This window comes from Leucoraja erinacea, chromosome 5, assembly GCF_028641065.1.
Source record: "Leucoraja erinacea ecotype New England chromosome 5, Leri_hhj_1, whole genome shotgun sequence".
NCBI lineage: Eukaryota > Metazoa > Chordata > Chondrichthyes > Rajiformes > Rajidae > Leucoraja > Leucoraja erinaceus.
In genome coordinates, this window is record NC_073381.1 from 2,688,125 (window position 1) to 2,709,220 (window position 21,096).

The 21,096-nt window shown below is 47.0% G+C and overlaps 1 protein-coding gene across 1 annotated transcript in view; it reads left to right on the forward strand.

Moving 5' to 3' along the window:
* Nucleotides 1-21,096, forward strand: part of sobpa (sine oculis binding protein homolog (Drosophila) a) — a 253,764-nt gene that overhangs the window by 160,081 nt on the left and 72,587 nt on the right. The window contains 1 exon segment of the mRNA XM_055634988.1: nucleotides 15,219-15,284. Within this exon segment, the coding sequence (XP_055490963.1) occupies nucleotides 15,219-15,284 (66 nt within the window).

Genomic DNA, 21,096 nt, shown 5'->3' on the forward strand with positions numbered 1-21,096 from the left:
CGGGGGGAGGGCTCCTCCTGCAGCCGACCGGAAAGGCGCTGGAGTCATTACCCCGGATCACCCTCCGACCGGCCCTCGCTCCTCGCTCCTCGCGCCCGACACCTCCAGCAGCTCCGTCCCAGCAACCAGCCGACGAGCCTTCAGTCTAGCACTTTGTGTCTTTTAGTTTAAACCAGCATCTGCAGTTCCTTGTACCCAGTGATTCGTTTTCCCGTGGCATCATGTTCGGCACAGACATTGTAGGCCAAAAGGCCTGTTCCTGTGCTGTACGGTGCTATCGAAAATAGACGCAAAATGCTGGAGTAACTCAGCGGGCCCGACAGAATCTTTGTAGAGGAGGAATGGGTGGCGTTTCAGGTCGAGACTGAGGAAGGGTCTCTACCCGTATCGCCACCGGAGATGCTGCCTGTCCCGCTGAGTTACACCAACATTTTGTGTCTATCTTCGATTTAAACCAGCATCTGCAGTTCTTTCCTACGCTTTCTGTACTGTTTTATGTTCCATATTCTAATACGTGCCGGCGATATGAATGGGATGCAATGCACACATTTAAAAAAAATGAAAGCATCTGCAAATGATGTGTTTCCGCTGCATGTTGTGAGTCTCAATCTTGGTTAAATGGATGATCATCAAAACATTTACAATCTGGGTTGGAGTGAGCACCAACACTGAGCGTGGCACAACCATTTTAGTGAACGGAGATTGGAATCAAGTTACCGGGAATGTCAAGGCCGTTGAATTAGTGTTGACTAAATGCAACTTTTGTGGTCAGTTTATTCCTTGCTGCTATCGGCAGAGTGAGTGAAAAGGAAAATCTGATTCAGTGGTTTTTAACCCCAAGGTATTGTTTGGGAATGGTTTTGTCAAAGAAAAATTAAGACTGCAGCCATTGTTCATAAATTCTAGGAGCAGAATTAGGCCATTCAGCCCATCGAGTCTACTCCGCCAGTCATTAATGGCTGATCTATCTCTCCCTCTAAATCCCATTCTCCTGCCTTCTCTGCATAGCCCCTGACACTCCCACAATCCACAGTGTTAAAATTCCTCGAGTTACAGTTTGAAGGTTAACTTTGGTCTGGATACTGTTGCTGGCAACTCCTCCACTGTATAATTATGGCATAGGAGCAGAATTAGGCCATTTTATCCATCGAGTCTGCTCTGTCCTTCGATCGTGGCTGATCTATCTTTCCCTCTCAACCCCATTCTCCTCCCTTTATCCTGTATCCCTTGATGCCCTTACTAAAATCAAAAATCCGTCAATCTCCGCTTTAAAAAATACCCACTGACTTGGCCTTCACAGACGTCTGTGGCAATGAAGCCCACAGATTCACCACCCTCTGATGAAAGAAATTCCTCCTCATCTTCTTCCTAACGGTACGTCTGTTTATTTCGAGGCTATGACCTCTGGTCCTAGACTCTCCCGCTAGTGGAAACATCCTCTCCACATCCACTCTATCCAAACCTTTCACTATTCAGTAAGTTTCAATGAGGTCCCCCTCATCCTTCTAAACTCGGCATGTCCCCAACAATTCTCACCTACTTCTACAGATACAGCCTCAGAAAGCATTTTATCGCGATGCATCACATCATCGTTTGGGATCAGCTTGGGGCCGCAAGATATCACAGCGAATTGTGGACGCAGCCCAGACCATCACACAAACCAACCTCCCTTCCATTGACTCCATTTACACCTCACGCTGCCTCGGCAAGGCCAGCAGCATCATCAAGTACCAGTCGCACCCTGGCCACTCCCTCTTCTCCCCTCTCCCATCAGGAAAGAGGCACAGAAGTGTGAAAACGCACACCTCCAGATTCAGGGACAGTTTCTTCCCAGCTGTTATCAGGCAACTGAACCATCCTACCAACAACGAGAGTGGCCCTGAGCTACTGTCTACTTCATTGGAGACCTTCGGCCTATCTTTGATTGGACTTTACTGGACTTTTACCTTCCATTAAACATTATTTCCCTTTATGTTATAATGTACTGTTGTACATTGTGGATGGCTCAATTGTAATCAAGTATTATCTTTTCCTGGGAGGTCAAGACCTTTCTCTGGTTGGTGAAAGGATGGTGATGTTGCCTGATAACAGTCATAGAGTCATACAGGCCCTTTGGCCCAACATGCCCACACCAACCAACATGTCAAATCTACAGTAGTCCTACCTGCCTACATTTGGCCCATATCCCTCTAAACCTGTCCTATCCATGTACGTGTCAAAGGTCAAAACTTTATTTGCCATTTGTGCTTACACACATAGGAACTCGTGTGCGGTTGTTCAGAGAGTCAAGTCGTCAAGTTAAAAAGACACACAGAAGACACATAATCTATAAAAACATATACTTCTCTAGAACTAAAAAGGAAAGAAAATGCCTAAAACCCTACATAAAGGGGAAAGTGAGGGCATTGTAAATTACACAAACCCTATATAAAAAGTGTCGATTGCATTGTACATTGAGCAGGCCCAGGAGACAATATAATATAATATAATATGATATGCTATGAGGTAGGTCAGGACATCAGTTCATTTCGTTTTGGCCAAGAGTCTCACCACAAGAGTCCAAATGTTTCTTGAAGGTTGCAATAGTACCTGCCCTCAACTACCTCCTCTGGCAGCTCGCTCCGTACACCCACCACAGCTGAGAATATTTTTGATTTCCGGTTTGACTTTACCTTCACAGAGTGTCTGTTAACAATCCCTGCATTGGAGGTGGGCTGGAATGTGTGACTGGGCTGTACTCTCAGGTAACTTGTTCAGCAAAGTCAACATACTCAGAAAACTGAGTGCTTTTAAAACAGCGAAGAAAACCATTTATAACTAAAACTGCAGCTCAAAACTAAAAAGTTCTGCGACGGTAAGAAGCATGGTAATTTTTCCAGAAAAATAACGTCGTAAGTGGAGGATCGTTGCCTACAAATTAGTGCGTGGATCATTCTCGGCCATTTATGATCACATGAGGGCTCTGACTCAAAACGTCGCCCATCCATGTTCCCCAGGGATGCTGCCTGACCCGCTGAGTTACTTTGTGCCCTTTTTACGAGGATGTTTCCTGGACCCAAGGGCCTGAGCTACAGGGAGAGGTGAGGACTTTATTCCTTGGAGCGTAGGAGGATGAGCAGTGATCTTATAAACTCATCAGGGGAATAGATTGGTTGAAATCTACTCTATTGCACAGAGTAGGGGAATCTTCTTATCGAGTCCACATCACAGGATTAGACATTGTTCAGCCAGAGCTGAACACAATTCTCGGTATCTGCACACAATTGCATCATACAATACAACGGGATCTAGGGGTCCTTGTACATCGGTCAATGAAAGTAAGCATGCAGGTACAGCAGGCAGTGAAGAAAGCGAATGGCACGTTGGCCTTCATAACAAGAGTTGAGTACAGGAGCAAAGAGGTCCTTCTGCAGTTGTATAGGGCCCTAGTGAGACCACACCCAGAGTATTATGTCCAGTTTTGGTCCCATAATTTGAGGAAGGACATTCTTGCTATATGAGTGAGTGCAGCGTAGGTTTACAAGGTTAATTCCCGGGATGGCGGGACTGTCATATACTGAGAGAATGGATACAAGATACAAGATACAAGATAGATTTATTCATCACATGTGCCAGATGGCACAGTGAAATGAAATTCCCATACAGCCATACAATAAAATAAGGGACACAACACACTATAGGGTTTGACATAAAACATCCCCACACAGCAGAATCAAAGTTTCCCACTGTGTGGGAAGGCACCAAAGTCAGTCTCTTCCTCCACTGCTCCCCGTGGTCAGGGCCTCCCCGTGCCCTCCGCAGTTGCAGCCCGATGTCCAGGACCGCTCGCCGGGGTGATACAAGTCCGACGTCGGGGCTGCGGGATGTCCTCAGTGGCATGGACACCAGAGTTGGCCCCCTCCTACCGGAGTCGGCGGCTTCCAAAGTCCGCAGGCCGCGCCGGGTGGAGACTGCTGCTGTAGACCCTCTGCAAGGCACCCCAGGACTGCGCGATGACGGTCAGCACTTCCCACGTTGGAAGCTCTCCGCACCAGAGCTCCACGATGTTGGAGCAGCGGCCCAACGCTCCGGAGCTCCAAACGGCGACCCGGGTAGGCATCGCCCGCTCCGCGGTGACTCCAGCGCTGCGCCGCCGCTGTAGCAGTCCTGGTCCGGTTCCCGGTCCCCGGCAGGAAAGGCCGCTCCGATCCAGCTGGTAGGCCGCGAGGTGGGGGGCGAGGACGCGACTCGGGGAAATAGTCGCGTCCCCGCCAGGGAGAGACTGGGAAACGGTTTCCCCCTTACCCTGTTCCCCTCCCCCACATAGAAAAGTAAAAGTTTCCCCCAACACAACACTTTAGACTAACTAAAAATAATAAAAAAGATAGAAATAACAGACAGGCTTTAGGCAGAGGCTGCTGCCAGTGCAGCGCCCCTAGGCTTCAGCCTCTTTGAAGAGGCACGGAGCGGCTGGGCTTGTACACTCTGGAGTTTAGAAGGATGAGAGGCGAACTTATTGAAACATGTAAGATTATTAATGGTTTGGACACGCTAGAGGCAGGAAGCATGTTCCCGATGTTGGGGGAGTCCAGAACCAGGGGCAACAGTTTAAGAATAAGGAGTAAGCCATTTAGAACGGAGACGAGGAAACACTTTTTCTGCCTCAATTCTCTGCCTCAGAGAACGGTGGAGGCAGGTTCACTGGACACTTTCAAGGGAGAGCTAGATAGGGCTCTTAAAGATAGCGGAGTCTAGGGGATATGGGGAGAAGGCAGGAACGGGGTACTGATTGGGGATGATCAGCCATGATCACATTGAATGGTGGTGCTGGCTCGAAGGGCCGAACGGCCTACTCCTGCACCCATTGTCTATTGTCTTGTGCTTCTTGTGCATGGTGGTGGAAACAGGGCTGCGCTGTGAACGCTCTTTCCTTGACCCTAGTAGGGGAATGAAGGGTTTAGTATTGTTTGGAGATACAATGTGCAAAGAGGCCCTTCGGCCCACCGGGTTCCGCTTCAACCAGCGATCAACCCCGTACACCAGCACTATCCTACACACTAGGGACAATTTACAGAAGCCAATTAACCTTCAAATCTGTGCGTCTTTGGAGTGTGGGAGGAAACCGCAGCACCGGGGGTGAGAACGAACAAACTCCGTGCAGACGGCACCCGTATAGTCAGGATCAAACCCGGATCTCTGCTGCTGTAACCCAGCAACTCTACTGCTGGGCCCCATACAGTTGCTCCATCATTTTGAATCTTCGTAAATCTTTATCTGCAGCTCCTTGCTTCTATTTCTAGATCCCTGTATTCACTGATTCAATTGTCAAAGATATTAAGTGTCTCCACAGCTCTAGAACAGCATTGTAACAAAGTACATAGACGAGAGAGCATATCTTCATGGTGAGAGGGGCAAATTTTGAAGGAGACGTGCAGGAAAATGTTGCCGAGCACACAGGAAATGACACGTACCCGGGACATTAAGGGTGGCTGAAGAGGCAGACATGTTTGTGACATTTAAGAGGTTTTTTATTTGGGCTTATGAATATGCAGGGAATGGAGGATATGGATCATGTGCAGGAAGAGGAGATTAATTTAACCTGGAGGAATGTGGAAGCAAGGAACTGCAGAAGCAGGTTTACACAAAGGGGCACAATGTGCCAAAGTAACTGAGTGGGTCAGGCAGAATCTCTGGAGAATATGGACAGGTGACGTTACAGGTCAAGACTGAAATCTGAAGAAGAGTCCAGACCTCAAACGTCACCTATCCATGTTCTCCACAGATGCTGCCTGACCCGCTGAGTTACTCCAGCACTCTGTGAAAAGTCACCTATCCATGTTCTCCAAAGTCACCTATCCATGTTCTTCAGAGATGCTGCCTGACCCGCTGAGTTACTCCAGCACTCTGTGAAACGTCACCTATCCATGTTCTCCAGAGATGCTGCCTGACCCGCTGAGTTACTCAGTACTCTGTGAAACGTCACCTACCCATGTTCTCCAGAGATGCTGCCTGACCCGCTGAGTTACTCCAGCACTCTGTGAAACGTCACCTATCCATGTTCTCCAGAGATGCTGCCTGACCCGCTGAGTTACTCCATCACTCTGTGAAACGTCACCTACCCATGTTCTCCAGAGATGCTGCCTGACCCGCTGAGTTACTCCAGCATTTTGTCGTCTTGTTGAGTCATTGTCTGTACTCATTCTCACCCAGCCCACAGCTAACAATGGCCTGTTTCCTTTATCATCGTTATTTTTTTGCATATCTTTCATTCGTTGTTCCATATCTCTCTACATCACTGTCTATATCTCTCGTTTCCCCTTCCCCTGACTCTCATTCTGAAGAACCGTCTCAACCCAAAATGTCACCTATTTCTTTTCTCCAGAGAAGATGTCTGACCCGCTGAGTTACTCCAGCTTTTTGTGTCCCTCTTTGGTAAATAATTTAACCTTTACTGGTAAACCTGTCATAGAAACATAGATACGTAGAAAATAGGTGCAGAAGTAGGCCATTCGGCCCTTCGAGCCTGCACCGCCATTCGATATGATCATGGTTGATCATCCAACTCAGTATCCCATCCCTGCCTTCTCTCCATACCCCCTGATCCCTTTAGCCACAAGGGCCACATCTAACTCCCTCTTAAATATAGCCAATGAACTGGTCTCCCTTCGGCCCACCGGGTTCCGCGTCAACCAGCGATCAACCCCGTACACCAGCACTATCCTACACACTAGGGTCAATTTACAGAAGCCAATTAACCTTCAAATCTGTGCGTCTTTGGAGTGTGGGAGGAAACCGCAGCACCGGTGGTGAGAACGAACAAACTCCGTGCAGACGGCACCCGTATAGTCAGGATCAAACCCGGATCTCTGCTGCTGTAACCCAGCAACTCTACTGCTGGGCCCCATACAGTTGCTCCATCATTTTGAATCTTCGTAAATCTTTATCTGCAGCTCCTTGCTTCTATTTCTAGATCCCTGTATTCACCGATTCAATTGTCAAAGATATTAAGTGTCTCCACAGCTCTAGAACAGCATTGTAACAAAGTACATAGACGAGAGAGCATATCTTCATGGTGAGAGGGGCAAATTTTGAAGGAGACGTGCAGGAAAATGTTGCCGAGCACACAGGAAATGACACGTACCCGGGACATTAAGGGTGGCTGAAGAGGCAGACATGTTTGTGACATTTAAGAGGTTTTTTATTTGGGCTTATGAATATGCAGGGAATGGAGGATATGGATCATGTGCAGGAAGAGGAGATTAATTTAACCTGGAGGAATGTGGAAGCAAGGAACTGCAGAAGCAGGTTTACACAAAGGGGCACAATGTGCCAAAGTAACTCAGTGGGTCAGGCAGAATCTCTGGAGAATATGGACAGGTGACGTTACAGGTCAAGACTGAAATCTGAAGAAGAGTCCAGACCTCAAACGTCACCTATCCATGTTCTCCACAGATGCTGCCTGACCCGCTGAGTTACTCCAGCACTCTGTGAAAAGTCACCTATCCATGTTCTCCAGAGATGCTGCCTGACCCACTGAGTTACTCCAGCACTCTGTGAAACGTCACCTATCCATGTTCTCCACAGATGCTGCCTGACCCGCTGAGTTACTCCAGCACTCTGTGAAACGTCACCTATCCATGTTCTCCACAGATGCTGCCTGACCCGCTGAGTTACTCCAGCACTCTGTGAAACGTCACCTATCCATGTTCTCCACAGATGCTGCCTGACCCGCTGAGTTACTCCAGCACTCTGTGAAACGTCACCTATCCATGTTCTCCAGAGATGCTGCCTGACCCGCTGAGTTACTCCAGCACTCTGTGAAACGTCACCTACCCATGTTCTCCAGAGATGCTGCCTGACCCGCTGAGTTACTCCAGCATTTTGTCGTCTTGTTGAGTCATTGTCTGTACTCATTCTCACCCAGCCCACAGCTAACAATGGCCTGTTTCCTTTATCATCGTTATTTTTTTGCATATCTTTCATTCGTTGTTCCATATCTCTCTACATCACTGTCTATCTCTCTCGTTTCCCCTTCCCCTGACTCTCATTCTGAAGAACCGTCTCAACCCAAAATGTCACCTATTTCTTTTCTCCAGAGAAGATGTCTGACCCGCTGAGTTACTCCAGCTTTTTGTGTCCCTCTTTGGTAAATAATTTAACCTTTACTGGTAAACCTGTCATAGAAACATAGATACGTAGAAAATAGGTGCAGAAGTAGGCCATTCGGCCCTTCGAGCCTGCACCGCCATTCGATATGATCATGGTTGATCATCCAACTCAGTATCCCATCCCTGCCTTCTCTACATACCCCCTGATCCCTTTAGCCAAAAGGGCCACATCTAACTCCCTGTTAAATATAGCCAATGAACTGGCCTCAACTACCTTCTGTGGCAGAGAATTCCACAGATTCACCACTCTCTGTGTAAAAAATGATTTTCTCATCTCGGTCCTAAAAGACTTCCCTCTTATCCTTAAACTGTGACCCCTAGTTCTGGACTTCCCCAACATCGGGAATAATCTTCCTGCATCTAGCCTGTCCAACCCCTTAAGAATTTTGTAAGTTTCTATAAGATCATAGAAACATAGAAATTAGGTGCAGGAGTAGGCCATTCGGCCCTTCGAGCCTGCACCGCCATTCAATATGATCATGGCTGATCATCCAACTCAGTATCCCGTACCTGCCTTCTCTCCATACCCTCTGATCCCCTTGGCCACAAGGGCCACATCTAACTCCCTCTTAAACATAGCCCCCCTCAATCTTCTGAATTCTAGCGTGTACAAGCCGAGTCTATCCAGTCTTTCTTCATATGAAAGTCCTGCCATCCCAGGAATCAGTCTGGTGAACCTTCTCTGTACTACCTCTATGGCAAGAATGTCTTTCCTCAGATTGGGAGACCAAAACTGTACGCAATACTCCAGGTGTAGTCTCACCAAGACCCTGTACAACTGCAGTAGAACCTCCCTGCTCTTATACTCAAATCCTTTTGCTATGAATGCTAACATACCATTTGCTTTCTTCACTGCCTGCTGCACCTGCATGCCTACTTTCAATGACTGGTGTACCATTACACCCAGGTCACGTTGCATCTCCCCTTTTCCTAATCGGCCGCTAATCAGACTAAAGATTAATCCTCGTCTTGCTATATAGGGAAATCAGTCGTTAAATTCCAAGGCTTTAAAATTCTGTCCCAGCTTCCAATAAATTCTCTTGTTCGAACTTTTGTAGTCTTATAAACGTTGCAGCTTTTTTACGATTATCTTTAATCGGACTTTATCTTGCACTAAACGTTATTCCCTTTAAGCGTAGGAAAGAAGCGCAAATGCTGGTTTACACCAAAGACAGACGCAAAAAGCTGGAGTATCTCAGCAGGTCAGGCAGCATCTCTGGAGAGAAGAAATGGGTGACGTTTCGGGTCGAGACCCTTCTTCAGTCTGAAGAAGTGGGTCTCGACCCGAAACATCACCCATTCCTTCCCTCCAGAGATGCTGCCTGTCCCACTGAGTTATTCCCTTTAGATAGGCATATAATGCTGGAGTAACTCAGCGGGACAGGCAGCATCCCTTTATCTGTATCTGTACACTGTGGACGGCTCAATTGTAATCATGTACAGTCTTTCCGCTGACTGGATAGTATGCAACAAAAAGGTCTCACTGTACCTCGGTATAAATGACAATAATAAACTAAATTAACTTCTCTGTGATTTTTAACCCTTTGAGTACTGAGTATCCTTTGCAGCTTTGTCGTTTTTGTCTTTTGCAGCATAACACCCCCCCCCCCCCCCCCCCCCGCAAAAAAACCAAATCTGTAAATATCTAAATGCTTTGAATTGGACACATGTTGGCATATAGAGATGTTTTTTTTTTAATTCTTGGATTAATGATACAAAGATGTTGCAATATATATATGTCCTCCTCTTATGTTGATGCTAAAATGCTACTGCAGTCCTCAAAGTGTTAAAGAGAAGGTCTATCTTGCTGTCCTTCCAGTAGAAGTTGAGGTTAGAAGTTCAGCAATCTTCCAATTTGGGTTTGAGATACATGTTAGATCATGACTTAAAAATGAGACCGTTGCAGTGCAAGTGTGGCCCAGCTTGTCCATGCCGACCTACATGCCCCACCTACACTGGTGCCATTTGTTCTCCACTGGCCCATGTCCCTCCAAACTATTTCTACCCATCTACTCATCCAAATGTCTTTTACATGTTATTATAGTACCTGTTTCAACTATCTCCTCTGGCAGCTCGTTCCATATATTCAACACACTCTGTGTGAAAAAAATTGCCCCTCAGGCTCCTATTAAACCTCCACCCTCTCCCCTTCCCCCCTCCTCCCCCCCCCCCCGCCCCCCCCCCCTCCCCCCCCCCCCCCCACCTTCACCTTAAACCTATGTCCTTTGTTTATCGATTCTCCCGCACTGAGCAAAAGACTGTGAGTCTACTCAGTTTCATGATTCTGTACACTTCAATGAGATCGCTCCTTATCCTCCTGCGCTCCAAGGAATAGAATCCTAGCCTGCTCAACCTCTCCCGCTAGCTCAGGGACATGAGTCCTGACAACATCTCTGATCTTTTACCCTTCCTATTCTTCTCATGGTTTTATACACGCGGTTACTGCGCTAGCTGGCAACCTCTGACACATTGTGGAGGCAGGGTTATGTCTTTTGTCACCCAAACTTAGTTGCATTGTCATACAGGCCCTTAGGCCCACTTGTCTATTCCGACCAAGATGACCCATCTCAGGTAGGCCCATTTGCCTGCATTTGGCCCATATCCCTCTAAACTTTTTCCATCCATGTTAAGCTGTCCAAATGTATTTTAAATATCGCACCTCCTCTGGCAACTCGTTCCATATGCCGACCATCCTCTGATTGAAAATGTTGCCCTTCAGGTTCACATTATATCTTGCACTTCTCACCTTAAAAACCCAATGTCTTTTAGACTTTCAAGTTACAGGCCCTGTGGCCTACCGAGTCCCTGACAACCAGCGATCGCCCTGCACAGTAGAACTGTCCTACACACGAGGGACAATTACTTTTTTTTTTACCAAAGCCAATTAACCTGCAAATCTGTACGTCCTTAGAATGTGGGAGGCAACCGGTGAAACCCCACGTGGTCACAGGTAGAATGTACAAACTCTGTGACAGATCAGAGTCAAACCCAGGTCTCTGGCGCTGTGAGGCAGCAACCCTACCGCTGCGCCACCGTGTCCTCTGGATTTTGATTCCCCTACCCTGGGTAGAAGACACTATCTATTCCAAAAGTTATGTGCCAAATTGATCCAAGCAATAGAGTCATAGAGTGATGAAGCGTGGAAACAGGCCCTTCGGCCCAACTTGCCCACTCCGGCCAACATGTCCCATCTACACTAGTCCCACCTATCTGCGTTTGGCCCATATCCCTCCAAATCTGTCCTATCCATGTACCTGTCTAATTGTTTCTTAAATTGTCCCTGCCTCAACTACTTCCTCTGGCAGCTCGTTCCATACACCCACCACCCTCTGATACCTATTAAATCTTTCCCCTTTCAATAGACAATAGACAATAGGTGCAGGAGTAGGCCATTCAGCCCTTCGAGCCAGCACCATCATTCAATGTGATTATGGCTGATCATCCCCAATCAGTACCCCGTTCCTGCCTTCTCCCCTTATCCCCTGACTCCGTTATTTTTAAGAACCCTATCTAGCTCTCTCTTGAAAGCATCCAGAGAACCGGCCTCCACCGCCCTCTGAGGCAGACTCACCACTCTCTGTGAGAAAAATTGTTTCCTCGTCTCCGTTCTAAATGGCTTACTCCTTATTTTTAAACTGTGGCCCCTGGTTCTGGACTTCCCCCAACATCGGGAACATATTTCCTGCCTCTAGTGTGTCCAAGCCCTTAACGATCTTATATGTTTCAATGAGATTCCCTCTCATCCATCTAAACTCCAGAGTGTACAAGCCCAGCTGCTCCATTCTCTCAGCATATGACAGTCCCGCCATCCCGGGAATTAACCTTGTAAACCTACGCTGCACTCCCTCAATAGCAAGAATGTCCTTCCTCAAATTAGGAGGACATCTTAATCCTTTGACCTTAAACCTATGCCCTCTAATGTAACCTTCGCCCTCAGCATTTGGACTTTGCTGGCTTTGCATCAGACTCCCTTGTGATAGTGGAACTCCTCATAATAATGAAACACGGTGGACAAATTACCCATATTGTGGTGTCTCGGACGATACACTAATCTTGACTAGGATTCTCAAAATCCCTCAAAACTGATCCACTGGTAGAGTGAGTTGTGAGGATGGAATCTCGGAATTAGGAAGTCAAATGTTCTTCGTGAAATTGTTAATTAAACGTAGTTAAAGTTGCATTCTGATGTCGCCCAATTAAAGAGTCATGTGTTCTATTCTTTTGATTTTTTTCAATTTATTTTTTAAAATAGGGCGGCACGCTGGCGCAGCGGGTAGAGTTGCTGCCTCACAGCGCCAGAGACGCGAGTTCGATCCTCACTACGGGTGCTGTCTGTATGGCGTTTGCACGTTCTCCCTGTGACCACGTAGGTTTTCTCCGGGAGCTCCGCTTTCCTCCCACACTCCAAAGACGTGCAGTTTGTAGGTGAATTGGCTTCTGTAAATTGTCCCTGGGATAGGGTAGGATAGTGTTAATGTTAGTGGAAATCGCTGCTCAGAGCAGTCTCGATGGGCAGAAGGGCCTGGTCCCACGCTGTACCTCCAAACTAAATTAAATTAGAAAGGCTGATAATCTTTTTCTTAACTTTAAAAAAATTCTTTCTAGCTTAGCGTTAATCATAACGAGAAATAGTGAAGTTGATTTTAACCCCTCGATTTCCCCCAACTTAATTCCTACTTCTGGTAACACATGGGCGGCAAGTGGGCAAACTTGTGCCTGCTCGGATAGAACATAGAAACATAGAAACATAGAAATTGGGTGCAGGAGTAGGCCATTCGGCCCTTCGAGCCTGCACCGCCATTCAATATGATCATGGCTGATCATCCAACTCAGTATCCCGTACCTGCCTTCTCTCCATACCCCCTGATCTCCTTAGCCACAAGGGCCACATCTAACTCCCTCTTAAATATAGCCAATGAACTGGCCTCAACTACCCTCTGTGGCAGAGAGTTCCAGAGATTCACCACTCTCTGCGTGAAAAAAGTTCTTCTCATCTCGGTTTTAAAGGATTTCCCCCTTATCCTTAGGCTGTGACCCCTTGTCCTGGACTTCCCTAACATCGGGAACTATCTTCCTGCATCTAGCCTGTCCAACCCCTTAAGAATTTTGTAAGTTTCTATAAGATCCCCTCTCAATCTTCTAAATTCTAGAGAGTATAAACCAAGTCTATCCAGTCTTTCTTCCTAAGACAGTCCTGACATCCCAGGAATCACTCTGGTGAACCGTCTCTGCACTCCCTCTATGGCAATAATGTCCTTCCTCAGATTTGGAGACCAAAACTGTACGCAATACTCCAGGTGTGGTCTCACCAAGACCCTGTACAACTGCAGTAGAACCTCTCTGCTCCTATACTCAAATCCTTTTGCAATGAAAGCTAACATACCATTCGCTTTCTTTACTGCCTGCCGTCAGAACGTCAGCGTCAGTCCAGCAGAGTGACACTGAGGAGATTATCAACAAACAATGACACGGTGGCACAGTGGTAGAGTTGCTGCCTTGCAGCATCAGAGACCCGGGTTCCATCCTGACTTCAGGTGCTGTCTGTGTGGAGTTTGCACGTTCTCCCCGTGACCCGCGTGGGTTGTCTCTCTCAGGGAGCTCCGGTTTCCTCCCGCACTCCAATGACGTGCAGGTTTGCAGGCTGATTGGCTTCTGTGAAAATAGTCAATTGTCCCCCCGTGTGTGTGATGGTGTTAATGTGAAGGGATCGCAGGGGTCGGCGCGGGCCGAAGGGCCTGTTTCCATGCTGTATCTCCAAACTAATCTGAACTGAACAGGCAGCCCACAGCCATCGCATTTGCTCCTGAAACTAACAGAACAGATTAGAGAACTTCAGTCAGATCCCATTAGGGCCGAAAGTGATCAGGAAATCAGGATTCCCCTTTTGGCAGTGGTCTGTATACAAACCTATAACCTGCATCCTATGTACAAAATACACCATTAGATTGAAATATTTGTAAATCCCAGCAGTAGCTTTCATAACAATAACTTTTCAAAAAAAATGGATATTGAGGGGAATAACCTTCATTGTTAGTAATCTGAGCTATGAAATCTATAACTGCAGCAACCAACCATTCCTTATTCAACTAGAAAATACTTTGAATGCAGGTCTGCATGGAGAAGATATTCATTCTAATTTCATAAATTCTAGGAGCAGAATTAGGCCATTCAGCCCATCAGGTCTATTCCGCCATTTAATCAAGGCTGATCTATCTTTCCCTCTCAACCCCATTCTCCTGCCTCCTCCCCATAACCCCTGACACCCGTGACTTGAGGGTTCCTTCCCAGTCTACAGGGACAGCCATCATCGCCGGCTTTAGACCCAAAGGTACATCAGCCGTGCATGAGCCATACAGCATGGAAACATACCTAATACATCAGTATTCCAACCAAATTGATCCATTTGCCGATTTTAAGTAATGGAGTCACAGAGTGATACAGCTTCGAAACGGGCCCTTCAACCCATCTAGCCCACACAGACCAACATGTCCCATCTACACTAGCGTCACCTGCTCGCATTTGGCCCATATCCCTCCAAACCTGTCCTATCCATGTACCTGCCTAAATGTTTCTTAAACAGTACCTGCCTCGACTACCTCCTCTGACAGCTCGTTCCACACACCTTTGTGTGAAAAAGTTACCCATCAGATTCCTATTAAACCTTTTCCCTTTATCCTTAAACCTATATCCTCTGGTCCTCGATTCCCCGACTCTGGGCAAATGACTACCCGATCTGTTCCTCTCATGATTTTGTACACCTCTATAAGATCACCCCTCACCCTCCTGCGCTCCAAGGAATAGAGACCCAGCCTGCTCAACCTCTCCCTGCAACTCACACCCTCGAGTCCTGGCACCATCCTCTCTGTGTCCTTTCCAGCTTGACAACATCTTCCCTATAACACGGTGCCCGGAACCGAACTCAATAAATACCCCCCACACAATGGTGCTCGGATATTTTTTGTTTTCATATTTAACAATTTTAACCAAAAAGTGAATATTATGTTTGTGAATGGTTGATGAAGTCTCTGTGCATTGACCTTGTATTTATATCATTTCATGTGGTGCGGCCAGAGTGTACCATTAACCACGGATGGTTGTCCGTTTGAAAGTAGTCCTGGCTCCCATCATGTCCAACAGGTGATATTCAATGATCACTTTGATAATATAGAAAGTACTGTTAAGTATTTAACACTGTGACTGAGCATTCGATGACCTACTTGCTAATGTGGAGAGTTAAATTGTGCAGGATGTGTTTTGTTGTTTTTTTTTAAAATTTTAAATGAGTCGGCAAACATCCTAGATAGACACGAAATGCTGGAGTAACTCAACGGGACAGGCAGTATCTGTGGTGACAAGGAATGGGTGGCGTTTCTGGTCGAGACCCTTCTTCACGCATACATTCTGTAAACATCCTTCTCTGCCCATGTTGGGATCTCTGTACACACAAGCGGTTCACTCTGGACTGAGTCATAGTCATACAGCGAGGAAACAGGCCCACTTGCCCACACCGACCAACATGTCCCATCTACACTGCCTGCATTTGGCCCCTATTCCCCTCTAAACCTGTCCTATCCATGTACCTGTCTAATTGCTTCATAAACATTGCGATAGTCCCTGTCTCAACCACCTCCTCCGGCAGCATGTTCCATACACCCACCACCCTTTGTGCAAATAAAGTTACCCATTATGTTCCTATAAAATCTTTCCCCCTTCACCTTCAACCAACGCCCTCTGGTTCTCGATTCCCTACTGGGCAAGAGACTCTGTGTGTTTACCTGATCTATTCCCCTCATGGTATTCCACGCCTCTATAAGATCATCCTCCTGCTCTCCAGGACCTGCTCAACCTATCCCTATAACTCAGACCCTCAAGTCCTGGCAAGGTCCTTGTAAATCTTCTCTGTACCCTTTCCAGCTTGACAACATCTTTCCTATAACATGGTGCCCAGAACTGAACACATTATTCTAAATGCAGCCTCATACAACTGCAACATGACCTCCCAACGTCTACACTCAATACTCTGACTGATGAAGGCCAATGTGCCAAAAAGCCTTTTTGACCACCCTATCTACAAGTGACGCCACCTTCAAGGAACTCCAAGATCCCTCTGCTCTGCAACACTCTCCAGAGCCCCACCATTCACTGTGTCAGTCCTGCCCATGTTAGACATTCAAAAACGTAACAGCTCGCATTACTGTGAGAGTGAAGAATGATCAGTGTGCTTGACGGAGCAGCAAACTCTCAGGGCTGATACCATAGCTCACAATACATTCACTGTAGTCAGCTGAGGTGCTGGGGCAGGGTGGAAAATCAGTTCAAAGATTACAGGGCTGAGGTATAGGTCAAAGTCTGATCGTCTTTGTCTCGTGAGTTTTTAACTTAGAGTTTAGAGATGCAGCGCGGAAACCGGTCATTCGGCCCACCAAGTCTGCGCCGACCAGTGATCCGCGCACACTAGCACTATCCTACACACTAGGGACAGTTTACAAATTTACCCAATAGAATTTGTGAAGGCAGAAGAAACTATCTGCAGATGCCGGTTTACAAAGAAAGACAAAGTGCTGGAGCAACTCAGCGGACGAGGCTGCATTTCGAGTGATAGACACCGTCATAATCTGACGCTTTTCAAGCTATCGATTTTAGAGATACAGCGTGGATACAGGGCCTTCGCCCCACCGAGTCCGCACCGACCAGCGATCACGCCGTACGCTAGCACTGTGCTACACACTGGGGCCAATTCACAATTTTTACTGAAGCCAATTAACCTGCAAACCTGTATGTCTTTCGAATGTGGGATGAACACGGAGCACCCGGAGAAAACCCGCGCAGGTCACGGAGAGGACGTACAGACAGCATCCGTAGTCAGGATCGAACCCGGGTCTCCAGCGCTGTAAAGCAGCAACTCTACCGCTGCGCCACCGTGCTGCCCGCTCTCCAATGCAAAAACGCTGACTAAGACAGTAGCTGCAGGATGAAGTAGAATATCAGGAAAGTAAGCGAATAAAAGAAAGGAATTTCATAAAGAAAAGTGTGCTAACTTCGTCATTTAGTTTAGTTGAGAGATGAAGCGTGGAAACAGGTCCTTCTCCCCATCGACCTGCGATCCCTGCACATTAACACTATCTACACACACACCGGGGACCAAAGCCAATTAACCTACTAACCTGTACGTCTTTGGAGTGTGGGAGGAAACCGAAGATCTCGGAGAAACCCCAGGGAGAATGTACAAAAGCCGTATAGACAGCACCCGTAGTTAGGATCGGATCCGGGACCAGGGGCTCTGGCGTTGTAAGGCATCTAGTCCACCACTGCGCCATTGTGACGCTGACTTGAGAGTTTACTGGACTGAATTTGCTCCTTACAGGTTGGTGCCTTCACACTCCTTCCTTGCCCAGCCATTGGAACTTTAGAACGTAGAACGGCACAGCACTGGAACAGGCCCTTCAGCCCACAATGTCTGTGCCGAACATGATGCCAAGACCATCGCTTATCTACCTGCACATAATCCACATCCCGACATTCCCTGCATATCCATATGTGCCAATCCAAAAGTCTCTTAAACACCAACATTGAATCTGCGTCCAACACCATCCCTGGCACCCACCACTCTCTATGTTAAAACAAAATGCGCGTCTCCTTTAGTCTTTGCACCCTTCTCTTTAAAGCTACGCCCTCTTGTATTGCATGTTCCTTCCTGGTGAAAAGGCTCTGACTCTTTACCCTATCTTTAGCCAATACTGGACAGTAGTCCTACACGCATTTACGATATTTTTATACAATTTGGGTGAATTTTTCATGAATAAGGCACAAGAAATACAGCACAGAAACACGTGTTTAGGCCCACAATACCCAGTTTTCTTTGAAAGAATGAATGAATGAATAAATAAGTTTATGAATGAATGCGTTTATTGGCCAAGTATTCACATACAAGGAATTTGCCTTGGTGCTCCGCCCTCAAGTGACAACAGTGACAGTTAAGAATGACACATAAAACATTAAACATTAATAATAAAACGTTATCGATTAACCTATCTCGTGAAAGTGATCTTTGTAGGGTTTTGGCAGACGACACAAAGGAACAAACACATACAAAACAGCAAGGAGCAGTGCACCGTGGCAGCCATCGTCGGCGCCAGGAGCAGCAGCTACACCGCTAGTGGCGCCAGCGGTAGATTGGATGGCCAAGAAGGCTTTCAATACCTTGGCCTTCATCAATCAGGATATTGAGTACAGAAGTTGGGATGTTATGCTATTGTTGTACAAGATGTTGGTGAGGCCACATTTGGAGTTTTGTCTTCGGTTTTTGGTCTCTGCGCTTTCGAAAGGATGTGAAGCTGGAAAGAGTGCAGAGAAGATTCACGAGGATGTTGCAGGGCCTTGAGGGCCTGAGCTATTGGGAGGGGTGGAGCAGACTAAGACTCTATTCCTTTCAGAGCAGAGCAGTGATGTAATAGCGGTGTATAAAATCATGAGAGGAATAGATAGGTTGAATTCATAATTTCTATACCCAGAATAGGGGAATCGAGAATCACAGGACATAGGTTTAAGGTGAGGGGTGGGGAAGATATAATCGGAACCTGAGGGGCGATCTTTTTATACAAAGGGTGGTGAGCTGCTGGAGGAGGTAGTTGTGGCGGGTACTATCGCAACGTTTAAGAAGCATTTAGACAGGTTTAGAGGGAATGTGTAGAATGGAACTGCAGGTGCTGGTCTACACCAAGTAACTTCTGCTGGAGTAACTCAGCGGGTCAGGCAGCATCTCTGGAGAGAAGGAATAGGTGACCTTTCGGGTCGAGACCCTTTGATTCTCCCTTAGTGTCACAACCTAAAACAATCACCTATTCCTTTTCTCCAGAAATGCTGCCTGATACTTTCAAGAGAGAGCTAGATAGGGCTCTTAAAGATAGCGGAGTCAGGGGATATGGGGAGAAGGCAGGAACGGGGTACTGATTGGGGATGATCAGCCATGATCACATTGAATGGCGGTGCTGGCTCTAAGGGCCGAATGGCCTACTCCTGCACCTATTGTCTATTGACCCGCTGAGTTACTCCAGCATTTAGAGGGATATGGCCCAAATGCAGGCAGGAGGGATTGGTGGAGATGGGGCATGTTGGTCAGCGTGGGGCAAGTTGGGCCAATGGGCTTTTATCCACGCTGTGTGACTCTTATGAATCTGGCTCGAATCTCCATTCCCCATCTTCGCCTCCTCCCCTCCCCCCCTCTCACTGCGTGACGTTCTGCCCTTATTTTTTTTCCGGAGCGGATAAAATCGGTGGCAGAGGGCCAGGAAATCGCCATATTTATGCATCGCAAGAAGGGGATGAGTGTAATTACTGTATGTGCGTGCCATAGTGCGAGCAAAGCGGCCATCCTTCCGGCTGGTGGAGAGGGACTCTACGGGGATTAGGTGAAGTGATTACAGTCACAAGCGCAAATGTCAATGCTGGGAGAACACACTAATGAGCCTGTCACTGCCGAACCTCCCCTCGCACCACTCCCAGCCTCCAAATCGTCACTCAAAATTAGTCTGCTCGGTCGGGGCTGAGGAATTGACGGTTTTTTTCTTCCTCTAAGAAAAGACAGTGTTTTTAACCTAAGAGAGACACAAAATGCTGGAGTAATTCAGCGGGACGAGCAAGAAGGAATGGGCCTCGACCCCGAAACGTCTCCTGTTCCTTGTCTCCAAAGATGCTGCCCGTCCCGCTGAGTTACTCCAGCATTTTGTGTGTTTATCTTTGGTGTAAACCAGCATCTGCAGTTCCTTCCTACACACAGGGTTTTTAACCTGTTCACTGCCACCCCCCCCCCCCCCCCCCCCCCCCCCCCCCCCCCCCCCCCCCCCCCCCCCCCCCGAGTATACTCGGGTCATGGTCGATAGAGGAAAAAACAACTTGGCAGTGAACAGGTTAAAGCAAGTGCATTGACAATGGATAACAGTCTGTGCCTCAAATGTTTCACTGTAATTATATTTTAAGATGTTCTTGTGCACAGCTGTAACTTCAGTACAAGAAAGCTACACCCACAGACGATTTAAATACGCTTTGTTTAAAAAAAAATAAAGTTATCCTTGCAAACCCGCCGAGCAGCTGTTCAGGCTAACAAAACTGATTAACCCTTTGGGCTCTGAGCGTCATAGAGTCAGTCATACAGAACGGATACAGAGCCCCTTTGACCCAACTCCCCATACCATAGAAACATAGAAATTAGGTGCAGGAGTAGGCCACTCGGCCCTTCGAGCCAGAACTGCTATTCAATATGTTCAAGATTCAAGAGAGTTTATTGTCATGTGTCCCAGATAGGGCAATGAAATTCTTGCTTTGCTTCAGCACAACAGAATATAGAAGGCATGAATACAGAACAGATCAGTGTGTCCATATACCATTGTATAAATATATACACACATGAATAAATAAAACAGATAAAGTGCAAATAAACTGATAATGGGCTATTAATGTTCAAAGTTTTGTTTGAGTTGAGCACAATAGCCTGATGGCTGTGGGGGAGTAGCTATTCCTGAACCTGGTAGTTGCAGTCTTCAGGCTTCCTGTACTTTCTACCTGAAGGTAGCGGGGAGATGAGTGTGTGGCCAGGATGGTGTGGGTCCTTGATGATGCTGGCAGCCTTTTTGAGGCAGCGACTGCGATAGATCCCCTCAGTGGAAGGGAGGTCAGAGTCGATGATGGACTGGGCAGAGTTTACTACTTTTTGTAGTCTTTTTCGCTCCTGGCTGATCACCCTAAATCAGTACCCCGTTCCTGCTTTCTCCCCATATCCCTTGATTCCGTTAGCCCTAAGACAGGGGTTCCCAACCTTTTTTGTCCCGTTTACCCCTGGCAACTTTCATAGCACATAACAATGTTAGTTCACTTAATTATGAACAACTAATGATGAACAGGTTCTGGTATACCAGAACCAAACACAGTCAGTCAATGAGAAAAATTATGTACA